At 41.3% G+C, this 16,227-nt stretch overlaps 1 protein-coding gene across 7 annotated transcripts in view; it reads right to left on the bottom strand.

Moving 5' to 3' along the window:
* COL14A1 (collagen type XIV alpha 1 chain) overlaps positions 1 to 16,227 on the bottom strand; it is a 233,440-nt gene that overhangs the window by 77,357 nt on the left and 139,856 nt on the right. For all 7 annotated transcript variants that reach the window (XR_009740970.1, XR_009740971.1, XM_061439527.1 and 4 more), the window contains exons 32-34: positions 14,462 to 14,604; positions 10,818 to 10,927; positions 8,493 to 8,651 (exon numbers count right to left, since the gene is read on the bottom strand). Coding sequence is in view for 5 of the 7 variants with exons in the window: in XM_061439527.1 (XP_061295511.1) it covers positions 8,493 to 8,651; positions 10,818 to 10,927; positions 14,462 to 14,604 (412 nt within the window). In the remaining 2 variants the exon portion in view is untranslated. The remainder of the gene's footprint in view (positions 1 to 8,492; positions 8,652 to 10,817; positions 10,928 to 14,461; positions 14,605 to 16,227) is intronic.

Genomic DNA, 16,227 nt, shown 5'->3' with positions numbered 1-16,227 from the left:
ACCAACACATTTATAACATAATATTACAGTGAATAAATGTGAAAAGTCATTCCTCAAACACACAGTGATTTAAGACTTCTGTCAGTGGTTACTCCTTCCACCATCCAAACTGCCTTACTCATCACAATTCTTCCTCCCATCTCTACATAAAAACACTTAGAGCCTCTGGTGAAATCCTCCCTATGGCCCACCACAGTTAGTCCAAGTGCCTCCATGACCCCACCAGGCTCTAGACATCTCTTACAGCCCATCGCCCACCATCCAGTACACTTATTTATATTTCCCCTCAGAGTGGGCACTCATCAAAGCCATAGCACCTTCGTGCCCCCATCGTAATGAGTGACATGCAGGGACTTCCCTGGAGGCCCAGGCTTGGGACGTGGAACTTCACTTCAGGGGCCAGAGGTTCAATCCATGGTTGGGGAACTAAGTCATATGCCTTGTGGCGTGGCAAAAAAAAAAAGGGGGGGCATGTAGTAGATATTCATGGAGGCTTGTTGAATTATTTCTGACTTCCATCATTCAAGCATACATTTGACCACTTTTTCTTTAGTGTATAATGCAAGCCAGATACCATATAGACCTTTAGGATATAAAAATGAGCAAAACCAGCTTTTTGCCCACAAAGCATTTACAGGGAGTAAGAGACTGACACATAAACACTGTTTACGACGTGGTGAGTGTCATGACAGACTCACATGTGGCACTGCGAGATCCGTGCTGTGCATTTTCATTCAGGCCATCGATCATGCCATAAATATTTAGACAGTCTTGTGCAACTCATGTTTGTTGGCAACAATTTAAAGTATATTTTGAAACATTTAGAAACATCATTATAATATCATTAAGGGCTCACACTAGCTTCATGACCTAACCATTTCTAACACTATATTTCTTCCTATATTGTTTTCGAATATTGCATGTCATCAGGAGTTTGGAGATCCCCTGGAGGAGGAAAATGGCAACCCACTCCAGTATTCTTCCCTGAAAAATCCCATGGACAGAGGAGCTTGGCAAGCTACAGTCCACAGGGTCACAAAGAGTTGGACACAAATGAGTGGCTAAAAATGTAGCAGCACTCAGGAGTCTGGGGTTAACAGATACACACTAGGATATATTATAAAAGATAAATAAGAAGGACACAGGGAACTGTATTCAGTATCTTATAATATCCTATAGTGGAAAGAATCTGAAAAACAATAGGAGACATAAGAGCGGCAGTTTCGATCCCTGGCTGGGGAAGATCCCTTGGAGGAAGGCACGGCAGCCCACTCCAGTCTTCTTGCCTGGAGGGTCCCATGGTCAGAGGAGCCTGGCGGGCCACAGTCCACGGGGTCACTAAGAGTCAGACATGACTGAGCGACTTAGCAAGTAGCACACATCTCTCCATCTACGACTGAACCACTTTGCTGCACACCTGAAACTAACAGATCAGTCGCTCCGTCGAGTCCGACTCTGCGACCCCAGGAATCGCAGCAGGCCAGGCCTCCCTGTCCATCACCAGCTCCCGGAGTTCACTCAGACTCACGTCCACTGAGCCGGTGATGCCATCCAGCCATCTTATCCTTCGCGTCCCCTTCTCCTCCTGCCCCCAGTCCCTCCCAGCATCAGGACACAGCACTGTAAATCGACTACACTGCCATCTAAAAATGAAAGTGTCATCAATTACAGAGCTGGCAGAGGACGAAATCCTCTTCATTTCCTCCCTGGTCTCGAGCCCGTTTCTGTCGTGTCGGTTCATTTGCTTCACGTCTTTTTAGACTCTGCATCTAAGAGACGTCACACAATGTTTCTGCGTCTCTGACTGCACTTACTGTGACAATCCCTAGGTTCACATAATCTGTAAGATGCCCTCAGAAAGCAGTATTTTCAGCAAAAACTGGAAAACTCTTGGAGCCTTATTTTCACCCATCCCTGTCAAGAGTCCCCTGGACGCAGGTAGGAACACTCCAGCGGGTGGTGTGACTGTGAACGGGCTACTGCCTGCAGCGTCCCATCCGACAGCAAAGAGAATGAAGTCAGGGCTTCTCTCGCCACACCCAGGAAGAACTGCGCCTTGCTGCAAACATCTTTTCCCAAGTGGGTTTTGCAAGATTAATAACACAAATGTTGAAAGCAGATCCATAAATCAAGACATCATGCTTTCTGTTTTCAATATAAAACCACTGCATTATTTGAAGCAATAAGTGCATGGCTCAGTACACTCTTTCTTTTCCATATTAAAAATGTTTTTTTTCAAAGGGCATGACATTTCAGTCTGTTCAGGGCAACCACACAACTAAATTATGATCATTGAAAAATTAAGTTTGTAATGGATGGACCTAGGGATGGTCATACTAAGTGAAGTAAACAGAGAAGCAGAAACATTGCATGATGTCTCTTAGATGCGGAATCTAAAGAGACATGATCCAAACGAGCTTACGAAACAGAAATGGACTCACAGAGAAGAAAGCTATGGCTGCCGGGGGAAAGGACAGGGGAAGGGACAGTGAGGGAGTGTGGGATGGACAGGTGCACACTGCTGTGTTTAAAATGTAACCCAACACGGCCCACTGAAGAGCACAGGGAACTCTGCTCAATGCTGTGTGGCAGCCTGATGGGAGGGGAGCCTGGGGGAGAAGGGATGCATGTCTATGTGTGGCTGAGGCCCTTTGCTGCCCACCTGAGACTATCACAACATTGTTAATTGGCTATACTTCTCTACAAAATAAAAAGTTCAATTAAAAAACTTGGTTTTCAAAATTAAAGCATTTTTAAAGAACGTGGCTGCTGATTTTCATAAGCAGCAGTAGCAGCAAAGGTATTTCAAGGGAGCACAGGGATTCAGAGGCAATGGAGCTAGACTGCCTGGGTGTGACCCACTCACAAGCTAAGCCATTTTAAACAAATTGCTTCACGTGGTGGAGTCTCAGCTTTCCTTATCTGTTAAAACAGTAGAATAATAGTAGCTATGCAGCAGTAGCTATTCATTAGAGTAATAATAGCAGCCATAACGACAAAATGAACCCACTAAAGGAAAATATTTAGAACAGTTCCTGAAATACAGTTATGCAAAATAAACATTATTTTAAAGCAACATGTAGAGAAGCCCTTTTATAGTTGACCTATAAGCTGCAGGAGTATATAACACAGACGCCAAATGGTTAAATCAAAAGGATGAAAGTGATGTGATGCTGAGAGCAGAAATATAACAGCACTTTGTGTCCACAGTCATTGTATCTGTTTAATATTTTGTTTGAGAAAAATCTTGGCAAATAACAACAATACCAGCAAACATTTGTTGAAAACCTGGCTGTGTGCCAGGCACCATCCCAAGGACTTCACCTGTATCATTCACTCTTCCCATCACCACTGTGAGGTCTGATAATAGTAATGTCTACCCCATTCTATAAATTAGGGCTTGGGATGAAAAGGCCTGAGTAATTTAAGCACATGTTGAAAGCTGAATTCCTGTTGAGAGCTGAACAGCACACCTCATTTTCTTGCAGTTTATTTTGTGAACAGATCATTAGTCTAATGTTTAAAATGCAGATACCCCAGCCTGACTTTACAATGCCATTTGACTTTATAATTACTTTTATTAAATGAGTCCCATTATGACAGCATTAGTCAGTTAATTCTGTAAGTCATTCATCCATTAAGAAATTTTCCATTTCTGAATAGGGCCCTCAGTGTGAAAACATTTTAGTGAATGAAAGATTTATTTAAAGCCAAGGCCTTTCACTAGTCTTGGGGTATACCAGGCTTTCTTGAAGTTTTTCAAATAAACAGTCACCACCCGATCACCTATGACTGTACAATGTCTCCATACAAACCTTTGGCTAAACTTCTTTTGCCCTCTTGAGTTATTGAGATTCTTATGAGTTCATTTTATTTATTCGAGAGGTTGAATACCTACTAAGTGCTGAATGAGGCCAATACTATCATTTGAAGAATGCTTGTGGGCTGTCTTTTCTTTTTCAAGTCAGATGAAGTCAGAAGCCTTTTTTTGTGTGAGTACAACAAATTTATTCATAATTGTTTTGCATTTGTAATAGTTCAGATTCCTCAGCCTTTATTTAGAGACTTCTTTTCCAAGTCACATTTCTGGGGACTGATTTTTTAAAATCTGGCTTTTATTCCAGAAGTAATTAAACACACACTTACACAATTATGGAGGAAACATTACAGAGGTAATATGTCAAAGATCTCAGATTTGAGTACCTAAAAATTCAAGACAGCGAGGATCAAAATAAACCATACTTTAAGCGTCGAAGAGGCAGCCCCTTTTGACTTTAGCAACTTTTTTCCTTTGTAACTAACAGCATTATGAAAAAAAATCTGCACAAGAAAAAGACCGTCCCACTTTCACTGGTAATAATCTCTTTCAAGGGAATACTTAGACAATCACAAATGCTCATTTTTCATTATTGGACATTTCTGTCTGGGCATAGCACAAAAGGCAAGTCATTTGGGGTCAAATGTTAGCATGAAAACAAGACTGAAATATTTTTTGGCAGTTGAGGCACTGTGATCTGTGAATGGAAATTAAAAGGGACTTCCCACTCAGTACCGTATTTCATCTTCTGATTTTTTTTCCCAGCATATCATTTTTAAGCTTATAATTTGAAGTCAAGCTGTACCTCATCTTATGCAAATATTTAGAGAGCTTTACATTCCCTGAGACACGGGAGAAGGAGTCCTGGGGACCCACGCCGCCTTCTGCTTTCAATCTGGTGTGTAACTTTTACTGACTCCACCTTCAAACTATGATTTATTAAGCACTTACCACTTGTCAGCTACTTAACAGGGTGTTTTTACTTGCTCTCAATCAACTTACTGAATTTAAGGGGAACCACAATGGCTCTACTCAATCAGGAGATGAAAGTGAACATCCACAATCGTTGGTAGCAATCAGAATGTTAAGGGGCAGAGATGCTGGGGAGGGGGCGCATTCTGATCACATTTATTTCAAGGCTATGATTCAAATAATGGTGAGTTTTTGAACTTGCCAGTGAATAGACAGGGCATATGGTCACTGTCACAGACCAGATTCCTTCCTCTGCCTTAAGTTCTCTCATAATCAGGCTGGCCTAATGGAAGAGAGCTCAGAATGAAGAGCAGTAACCATATGCAACTGAAATACAATCTCACATCTCACTGTCCTCGTGTTTGAAAGGGGATCTCTCCCTAACTTATTCAGGTCTCAGTTTCTGCATCTATAAAATGGGGACGATATATTTTCCTGGGTTACTGGAGGATTAAACGGGAACATCTTAGAAACGCTCACACTGCCTCGTCCGCGTGTGTGTTATCCGCCAGTCGTGTCTGACTCTTTGTGACCCCATGGACTGCAGCCTTCCTGCCAGCCTCCTCTGTCCATGGAATCCTCCAGGCAAGAAAACTGGAGTGGGTTGCCATCCCCTTCTCTAGGGACCTAATCCATATTAGGCAATACATATTAGTCACTATTATCATTTGAAGGATTAAAAGATACAATTGAGTGAAAACACAACCATTTCCTTACAATTGGAAAACACTTGTTTCTATAGGATCATTGATTTGTCTTCTATTGATTCCTACATAAAAACGTTAACTCAGAAAATAAAATTACTAAAAATTCTATAACATAACTTATATTTATTTTTATTTACACATCAGAGAACTAAACAAATAACTGTATAATTATCTAGGTGTTAGATTTGAAAGATGGGAAAAAGAAAACATGTTCAATGCCAGAAGCTCAAACATTTTCTTGAATCATCTCTGACTGGAAGCATGATAATTTCATTAGGTATCAGAAAAGTAGAAGAAACCTCTCAGGACAAAGAAGACTGCAAAGGAGAGGCCCAGCTGTCCGTCTCCTCCCGTGTGCTCTGACAGCTAGACTCAGCCCGCTTATTAGTTTAGTCTCACTAGAGAATTTTTGCTGCCAGTAAAGTCTTGCATTGCTGGCCACAAGTTTTTATTTCAAATATGAGTAATATCAATACAGTAGTTACTGTATCCCTAAATCCATTCAACTCTTCTCCACTCAGCTTTGGTTTAAAAAGACTATAGCCTGAGACACAGACTCACAGACTTACAGAACGAATTTACAGTTGCCAGAGGGGGAAGATGGGGTAAGGGATAGTTAGGGAGTTTGGGGTGGTCATGTGCACACTGCTGTATTTAACATGGACGACCAATAAGGACCCACTGGAAGCACAGGGAGCCCTGCTCAATGTTACGTGGCAGCCGGGATGGGAGGCGGTTTGAGCGAGAGGGATACGTGCACAGGCGTGGCTGGGTCCCTTTGCTGTCCACCCGAAACTGTCACAACATTGTTAATTGTCTATACTCGAATAAAAAATAAAAACTTTAAAATAATGGAAAGATTATATTCTTTAAAAACTGAAAATTTAGAATCATTCCATCATCTGGCATTTTTTGAATCATTGACAAATTTGCCAGGGAATATCGATCTATAAACTACTAATCTCTCTTAGATGATAATTACTCCTTCTGGAACAACCCAAAACTTGTGCATTGCACAGTCCCTTTTGCAGGGTATTAGAGTTCACATATATTTCAAGATTATGTTAGCAATCTGTGATTTCTAATTGAGAACTGAAGACTGAAGCTTCTCTCTTGTCTTACACTGAAACAAGTATTGATAATAACAAAAAAACCAAGCAAGTTTTCAATCACATTCTTGAGATCTAACCTAATATCATCCATTTCAACATAATCAAATTCCTCAATAAGTGGGTAGACCGAAAATCTAGTAATCCGTTGTAGACTTCCAGATTCTAACAAAAGCCACAACTTTTTCCTACCAGCCCTACAAAGAACTCTTTAATGACTGACTTCCATAAATTCCCTTTTGTCTACTACTGGGTGGGCGTTAACCACAGAGGGTTTAATTGCTGTTTTAATTGCTCTTCTTTCATGGACAAAAGTAAAGATTTATTACCGGTAGACCCTAAACCTATGGTTGTTTTTGCTTTCCGAACTAAATTCCATATTTAATTGGTCATATATTTTGGAGTAAAATTACTATGTAGAGTGTAATTTGAAGTACAATTAATTTGTAACTGTAATTTTAACACTGTAATTGCAAAGTATGAGCTATAATTAGGAGACAGCATGATATCTATCAGGGGACTGTTGTCAATACCACAGGTGGAACATGATATATGCAAACTATTTTAAGAAAAATTCAGATAGATGGCTTTCTATTTAATTTCTAACAAGTGTTTCTTGAGAAAGTACTCTTCATACAACTTTATCAGATACTGTGATGTAAGGTCAAAGGTGATTGCAAATGAAGACTGTGACATGGTTTCTGTTCAGTAAAGAAACTGCCTGCAGCGCAGGAGACCTGGGTAGATCCCTGGGTCAGGAAGATGCCCTGGAGAAGGGAGTGGCTACCCACTCCAGTAGTCTTCTGGAGAATCCCATGGACAGAGAAGTCTGGCAGGCTACAGTCCATGGGGTCTGAAGCATACTGCAAGTCATTTTCATTTATTTGATATACTAGAAGATTTCATTTGTATTAATATTAAATGATTTCAGCTTTAAAAGACTTTGAGAATCATCAGGTCTTTCTAAAATTCCATACAGCTGGCTAGTTCTGCAGGTCTCTAAAAGCACAATAAGAGTAAATCTTAATTAACTTGATTATTCTGTTACACAGAAGAGAAGTGTAGATGTGAATATTTGGAATTGCTTACAAGAATAAAATTCCCTCCAGGTTAATTGGTTCTAATTATAGAATGACTCAAATTAGAGAATGCTGCTAATTAGCTGTGAATGTGTGGTCTTAAAACAAAAGTTTGTGCTCACTGCTCTTTTTTGTAGGCATTAACTGAAAAGAATGTGATTTCTTTGCCAATTTGAAGTCTCTTGATCTTAAAATCCATGATTAAAAAACTATGATAAAAAATATATCTTAAAATGATGTTATTTAAATATTAATGATAGAATATTATTATCCCTTATTATTAACGATAAAAAGGGTTAACTTGACATTAGCAATAGCAAGGACCTAGTTATAAAATGCCCAAATCTAACCCATGTGAGAGGTTTATGTCAATTTCCCATGTATAATAATAACATGTTTTGTATGGATTTGGATCTGGTCATATAAATGAGGTTCATCCACAGTTTTGATTCTCATGAACCAACCATTTATGCCACGGTATTTTATTTGAATTTTAAAAATATCTTACTGTTAAAATTTTCATTTAGAAAACAAACTAGTCTATTTCTGGAGCACTCTCCATGTAATACAGCAGAAGCGTATTGCAAGAGCTTCGAATGTTCGCGTTTTAATCCATTTAAATGAATTCATCTCATTCATTTGCACTTCATTCATTCATTCGTTATCTATTTACTTATCATTCATCAACTATCATTCACCATCACGCTCTCCATCTATGCCTTTACCAAGCTCTTCCCCTGGAAAATACATAATCATATTTTAGGAGAATTTTTTCCCTTAACACAGATTCATTTGTTTATCCACTCACTGGTGCAGAGTTTCCGTTTGGTCCTCTTGATCGAACCATTCTCCCCAGGACTTCAACACCATCCAGCGTGATATTAGATGATGCGTTTATTGCCTTCTCACCCACTTGCTTGCAGTCAATAACCACTTTGGCCAAAGTCTTGCTGACAACAATATGTAGCTGATAAAAGTAAAAATGTTTTAAAAGGTAAGAAGCAGGAGAAAATACCAAACACATTTACATAATTGCATGACTCATCACCAAAAAATATGCAAGGGAAGAAAAGGAATTCTGTCTCCTTAAGCACTTTGCTTGAGAAGAAAGGTTCTACTCTAAACCACTTCCATGACTATCCCACATTCAGATGCCATCTCTATGGGTTTTTTTGTAAACACTAATGGAATCTCAATGCTTTTCATTTCCTCTGTAATATTTTTGACTACTCTGTGACTGTCTCACCAAGAAAAAAATCATCTCTAGAGGAAGCTGATATATACATGACAATAATTCCAAAGAAATGCTAATGGGACTATTTGGAAGCATACACTAATAAATCACGTGCATCTCACGTGTTTCTGAGATCCTTATTTAAGACACTGTGGTTTACAGTCCTAGTAACAAGAAAAAAATATTTTTATGCAACGTTTCTTATGCAAAAATGAGAGAATTTTGTTATGCAATTGTTCTTATATAGTGATGGTATTCAAAGCCCCAGAAGGTAGCAAAGTTGTATAGAATAGACAGATCTGACCACATCCTATCAGGAAACAGAAGCCAAGATGAAGACTGCTGTGTGACACCCCTTCCCTGCCTCTGACAGGACAAGAGGGGTATGGCCAAGATGCAAGGTTTTTGCTACACCACTGAGTAAATGCTCTGCTCTCGGGCACTCTTGGTGTTGCATTTTTTAACAGCCCAGATATCAGTGGGATTATTCACTGCAAAGGAAACAGTAAATTTTGGAAGGAAGGCTGTCTACTGCAGTGATCACCAAAACAAAATGTTTCACAGATGTGAAACACGAAGGAGCAGAGCTCTATCACATGTGCCAGGTTAGAATAAGAGCAACTAATGTCAGGCATGGAGAAGGCAATGGCACCCCACTCCAGTACTCTTGCCTGGAAAATCTCATGGACGGAGGAGCCTGGAAGGCTGCAGTCCATGGGGTCGCTGAGGGTCGGACACAACTGAGCGACTTCACTTTCACTTTTCGCTTTCATGCATTGGAGAAGGAAATGGCAACCCACTCCAGTGTTCTTGCCTGGAGAATCCCAGGGACGAGGGAGCCTGGTGGGCTGCCATCTATGGGGTCGCACAGAGTCGGACACGACTGAAGTGACTTAGGAGGAGGAGGAATGTCAGGCTTACAAAATTCTTCCTCAGGGCAACTTACCATACAGTCGCAGTGACGGGCTGTCTCAGTGCAATCTGTCTACATATTTTAACATGATTTGGCTGCTGGTACTTTAACACTATTGGTGGCCAGGTAGACCAGCAATCCTTTCTACATAACACATACTGTAGGGAATTTACAACTATCTACTTAGTAATACATTACCCTCTGCTACATGGTTCCTCAAAGTATGAACCTGGACCACTTCTATGATAGGAGACCAAAATTTGCCGGTCCAAAATGTCTCTTTAGAAAGCAGATTATTTCAAGCTGAAAATAACCAAGGTCCAAAAGACTCAGAAAGAAACTTTGAGCTTCATGTTAACTGCCTAAAAGAATTTAGACGGAAGGTCTGCTCCCAGAACAGGGCTATTACAGCAATATCTGCAAAGAATATGGCTAGGTGTGTGTGTGGAGGGGAATCTGTGTCCCATTGACTCATTTAGTTACTAAACATTTGCTTTCCATCTCCATGTGAATTGTCTTCCTTCCTTTTGAAGTCCAAACCCAAACCACTGCTTGCATAATCCTCTTTTGTCTTTAGCTGAAGATGGTACCTAAGTAAGGTTTTGGCTATTTTGGTGAGTTACTCAGTTTTCCTGGGTCTCCCCCAAGTATATATGTTATTAAACTTTTGAGTTTCTCCCATTAATTTGATTCTTAGACCAGCCAGAAGAACCTAGAAGAACAGTGGAAAATGTCTTTCTCCTGACACTATCAAATCTCCTGGGGTGCTGGATAAAAACATATGTTTTAGGATCCCATCCCAGAACTACCATATCAGAATATCTGGGCAGTTCACAAGCCCCACAGGTAATTCTTACTATAGGAGATCCAAAGCACGATGTTTTTGATTTTGTTTTTGTTTTTGTTTTTTTGCATTTCTCTGTTGCTTGGCCTGCAGTAAATAGAATAAAGAATATATATATACACACATACAAGGCATTACTCACCTTGTGAAAGCTTCCATAGAAAATTTTCCTAATTTCAGGTCCTTCAAAAGTAACAGTCTGAAAATCCCCACTGTAGTCATAGTTGAAATATGTTAGGGTTTTCCCACCATCTAATCAAACAAAATAAAAGATTAAAAATATTCTAGAAAGTATTAAAATGGGTAATTTTTTAAAAAGTCAACTCAAAACAATATAACCATTGCTTTGAAGCTGTGTTTTAAAGTGGTGAGTGGGTAACGAAACGGCCTTGGAAGGCCCTAGGCTTTCAATTGGCCAAACTAACCGAGTGAACCATGCAGTGACGGTGAGGCGGGGCCCGACATGCGTGCTTCCTCCGTACCTCCCTGCCTGTATGCATTGCCATCACCATTTTGGGAAAGCACGGTCTGAAGTTGGAAGTGGAGGCAGACCAAAAGGAAGAAAGAAGCTAATCAAATTGTTACCAGAGATGTTCCTGATCTTTGCTCAAAACTCATCAACCCTCTAGCCCCACCTTTAGCAGGAATATCCTTGCTCAAAACCTGCCAACTCCCCACCTTGAGCAGGAGTGAACATAAATCTTTAAGTGAAAGGGCCCAGAGATAAGGAAGGAAGCTATAGAAAAAGAAAAAAGCAGCAGCTGGGACCAAAATGGCGATAAATCTGACCTCCAACAGACTGTGAGTCTCATTACAGTTTGATTTTACTTTGAAAAAAGAAAGTGAAGTTGCTCAGTAGTGTTCGACTCTTTGCGACCCCATGGACTGTAGCCTACCAGGCTCCTTTGTCGATGGGATTCTCCAGGCAAGAATAGTGGCGTGGGCTGCCATTTCCTTCTCCAAGAAAATGGATATTGTACTATATTAGCATAGGAAATGACACACTTACTAACTGGCAGCCATTAAGGACCATGCCCTTGGCAAAAGCCCTGCCCCTTTTGCCAAGGGCGGAGGGGGGCTGGAGGAGGGCACGGCAACTCACTCCAGTACTCCTGCCTGGAGAGTCCCATGGACAGAGGAGCCTGATGGGCTACAGTCCATGGGGTCGCAGAGTCGGACACGACTGAGCGACTAAGCACAGCACTTCCCTGTGGACTCAGGCAGATGCCTCTCCTCTTGTCTTTGTCTTTACTTTCGAAATCTCTCTGCCCAGCGGGGTGAGAAACTGCTCTGTGAACTTGGTCCCTGCTTCTCCATTCTTGGTCACTGAATAAAGCTCAGGTTTCCCATTTGCCTACTTAAGCCTGAATGGAAAAGGAACCCTCCCGGATCTGGGGCAGAGAGTCTGGAATGGGCTAGGGCCCGAGCAGGGTTCACAGGACCTAATTCAGTAATAAAATGTTAAGAAATAAAAACCAGACTCTGCCTTATTTAACCACTGAAGCAACCAGTTCTCTCAGGACATGTAACTTACACCTCTCTGAAATAGTCATAATCCAATGTGTCTTTTATTGTGAACATTATGAACAAACAAATAAACAAAGACCTTCTACTCTTGAGTACTTCATGTTACAAGGAACATTTTATTACAAAAAAAAAAAAGAATATTTTTCTCACTAATTCAGCCCCAGGTTACAATTTAATTTTTCATTTGGTTTTCAAAAGGAGCAAGTATTGATCGTCTCAAAAGACTTCTTTGTTTTCAAGTCCTGGCTGTGTATAGTTAGCAGCTTACACCTTTTTAATCTACAGCTTTGCCTTAGTTTCAGTATCAAAGCAAAATGCTTTCAATGTTTAGCTGCTGATTTATTTCCATGTACTAAAAGGTCTTTTAACAAACACTACTTGGAAATAAGCTTAAAATACTTTCCTTATCCAAATGTTTGAGTCAGTACCTAATAACAGTCACCAAATTTTGGATCCCAGCTTGACTGGAAATTTTACACTAAAAATACATATAGAAAACTCAGGGACGTTAACCCAAAACTTGAGAATTCTCTTAAGTGATCCTCATTTGTGACTTCCAAGAACAAATGTTAAGAAGTTTCCTTCCTTGTTTCCTCTTCAACTTTCCAACCTCCCAACAACGGAATTTCTCATTCTTCACAACTGCTCTCTCTCCTTTCTAGACTCCTCTTACGATGCTCTGACCCAGTATTGGGACTTAAACTTCACACACCCATCAATACCATTTTCAAATGTATATTTCCATCCCAGGATTCTTCCCCAAACATACTGCTTGCCAACCTGGCCTTTTTCCTCTGATAGGAGAGAGGTACTGTGACATTGTGACTTAAAAGAAAGAGACGTTTCCCATTCAGATGACCAAAACATATTTCCCATGTATACTAGGTCTTTGTCTAAGGTCCGCTCACAGTTCCCGAAACCCTCGGAATTTCCTGTGGAGAGAGCAATACATGCGCCTTTGTTATGTTAATAAGGCAGCTTTCAGAAAGCCCTCGGGTCACCTAAGGATGCGGGCTGGTTGCCTGGAAAAGCAATCCTGTGCTGAGAGATAGAACCCAGGCTCCCAACTCAACTTCTACGGAGGGGAGAGGCATTGGAGACTGAGTTCAATTGCCAATGGCCAGTGACTTAACTAATCTTTCCTGTGTAATGAAGCCTCCACAAAAACCCAGAAGGATGGGGTCCAGAGAGACTCTGGGCTGGTGACCACACGGAGCTGCTGGGAGGTGGTGCAGGGTGGACCTGGAAGCCCCCTCCCCTCCCCAGGCCTTGCTCCAGCCCATTGTTTCTGAGTTAGAGCATTTTATAATGCGCTGGTAACCGTTGGTAACCTAGCGCTGCAGGTGAAATGGAGAAGGAAACGGCAACCCACTCCAGTACCCCTGCCTGGAAGATTCCATGGATGGAGGAACCTCGGGTCACAGAGAGTCGGACACGACTGAGCAACTTCGCTTTCACTTTCTTTTCCCTTTTTTGGTAACCCAGTGCTGTAGGTAAAATGTTTCTCTGAGTTCTGTGAGCCACTCTAGCAAATTATTAAAACCCGAGGAGGAATCTGTGGCACCCTCTGATTTATAGACTGTGGGTCACAAGCACAGGAGACAATCTGGACGAGCAAGTGGCCTCCTGGGCTGGAGGTGGCTGCTGGCACCTCCAACCTGCACTAACAGACTGATCCTGCCGCTGCTGGCGGAACTGGGGCAGGAAGGCCGTCGTGTAGGAGCCATCCTCTGCCTGGGGGTCCAAGAACACCTGCGGGTACACAGTGTCCGACCGAAGCCGAATTCTCAGATACCGGCTGCTGCCCGAGAACGGCCTGGGGTAGTGTGAGAAGCGCCCCGACACTCCCCAGACCCAGCTCGTATGTTGGAATTGGGTCCAGGAACCCGGAAGAAGCATGCAACATTTACCATTTCCTCACAGAAGTGACCTCTGACCCCAGCCCTCCCACTGACCCTCCTGGCACCAACCCTGGCCTCCCTACAGTCTCCCCATCGCAGGACGGATCTCTTTTCGCCTCACTCCCTACTGAATTCCAGAACCTGGCGTCAGCACACAGTAGGGCCTCAGGGAATATTTGTTGAAAGCCTGAGTAGAGGAATGAATGACTCACTGTCAACACAGTCCATTACTAGTATGGACCGATGGCTTAAACAAGTGAGTTACTTGTACACACTAACACACACAAGACAGGCAAGACGACACCACGCACACAGCCCACGCCTGTGTGTGCGAATGTCTGTAAGTAAACGTACTCACTGTCTAAAATGACTCCAACCAGCGGGTCAGAATTTTTATTTAAAATCTCCCAAAGAGCAAAGGGCTCCTCTGGAGTATCAGGAAGAATCCGGAATAGAATACTGATTGTATAGTCAGAGGGCAATCCTTCTGGATGTAAGTATCTGAAAAATGGAAAGAAAATAGCATATTTTATGGTATCCCTCTTCAAGAAGCCATTTATCTGATTATAAAGGCAAATACACGTTCACTATTTGAAATGAAAAAATATCTTTTTCTTTATCAACACGTGAAGAAACAGAGAAGAAAATAAACATCACCATTAACCCCATTTGGAAGTGATCCTTCTTTTGGGGTCATGCATTTCCCTCCAGTCTTTAAAGAATGTCTGTAAGTATTTGTCCAATTTATATAATTTTGCCCCTTTCTTTTCTTAGCATCGTTTACTATATAGTTCATATTTCCTTAAATATTTTAAAGCGCATGATATTTAATATTTGTACAACCTTTGCTGGTTTGGCTATTCCATAATTTATCTGACCAGTCACTTCTTATTAAACAATTAAGTAGTTTCGAGTTTTAGTACTATAAATCATGTTTATCTACAGTCTTTTGCGGGGGGGATTGGGGGGCTTTCCCGGTGTCCACCTGCAACGCAGGAGACTTGGGCTCCACTCCTGGGGGGGGAAGATCCCCTGCAGGAGGGCATGGCAGCCCCCTCCAGTATCCTTGCCTGGAGAACCCATGGACGGAGGGGCCCCGCCTGCAACACCGCCGCAACTTTCTAACCATCAGGCGGGTCGCTCACATACTTTAAAGATCTCCCCTCAAGCAGCAATGTAGCCTTTTAGCTATATATGAGACCCATAATATGTATTAATTAAATTAACAAATATGTGATGAGTTAGGTGGGAATTTAGTGTGAATTTAAAAGTGAAAGTTTAGGGAGGTCAAGAGGGAGGGAACATATGTACACCAATGGCTGATTCATGTTGATGTTTGACAGAAAACAACAAAATTCTGTGAAGGATTATCCTTCAATTAAAAAAATTTAAAAAGTGAAAATTTGATTTGCATACATTAAATATGTATGTATGTATGTATTCATTCATTCAACATTTGTTGAGTGCTTACAAATTACCAGACATGGTAATACACATTAAAGATACATCAGTGAATTGAACTTGCAAGGAACCCTTGTATAAGCACTTAAGCCTGAGCAGCGTGAATTACACAGTATATTAGCAGGTAATCAGTGCCACCAAAAACAACAGGAGTAGCACAGTGGGGATTAGAAATGCGAAAGTGCATTATTTTGGAATTTTAATTAAAGTTTTCAGCATTGGGTTTACTTAGAAGATTCATTGAGAGGATTATTATTTGAGCAAAGGTTCATTGAGAAGGTTGGAGAAGGAAACAAGATCCACTCCAGTATTTTTGCCTGGAGGATTCCATGGACAGAGGAGCCCGGTGGGCTACAGTCCACAGGGCTGCAAAGAGTTGGACACAGTGATTAAACAACAACATTTCATTGAGAAGGTTACATTTGAAGAAAAACTCATAGGAGATGAAGACATCCAGCCAGTGCAAAGATACTTTTTGAGCATAGACTAAGAGACAAGAGGTGAAGTCAAAGAGGTAACAGCTATCCAGATAATGTAGGGCCCTTTGGCCACTCAAGAGCTCTGACTTTTACTCCAAGGGGAATGGGAATCGCTGGCAGATTTTGGAGTGACACGATCTGATGTGAACATTTATAAACCATCACCCTGACTGCTGTTAGAGAA

Source organism: Bos javanicus, chromosome 14 (genome assembly GCF_032452875.1).
Source record: "Bos javanicus breed banteng chromosome 14, ARS-OSU_banteng_1.0, whole genome shotgun sequence".
Lineage (NCBI taxonomy): Eukaryota > Metazoa > Chordata > Mammalia > Artiodactyla > Bovidae > Bos > Bos javanicus.
The sequence above is the reverse complement of the archived record's forward strand: the minus strand, read 5'-3'. Positions and strand labels throughout refer to the sequence as shown.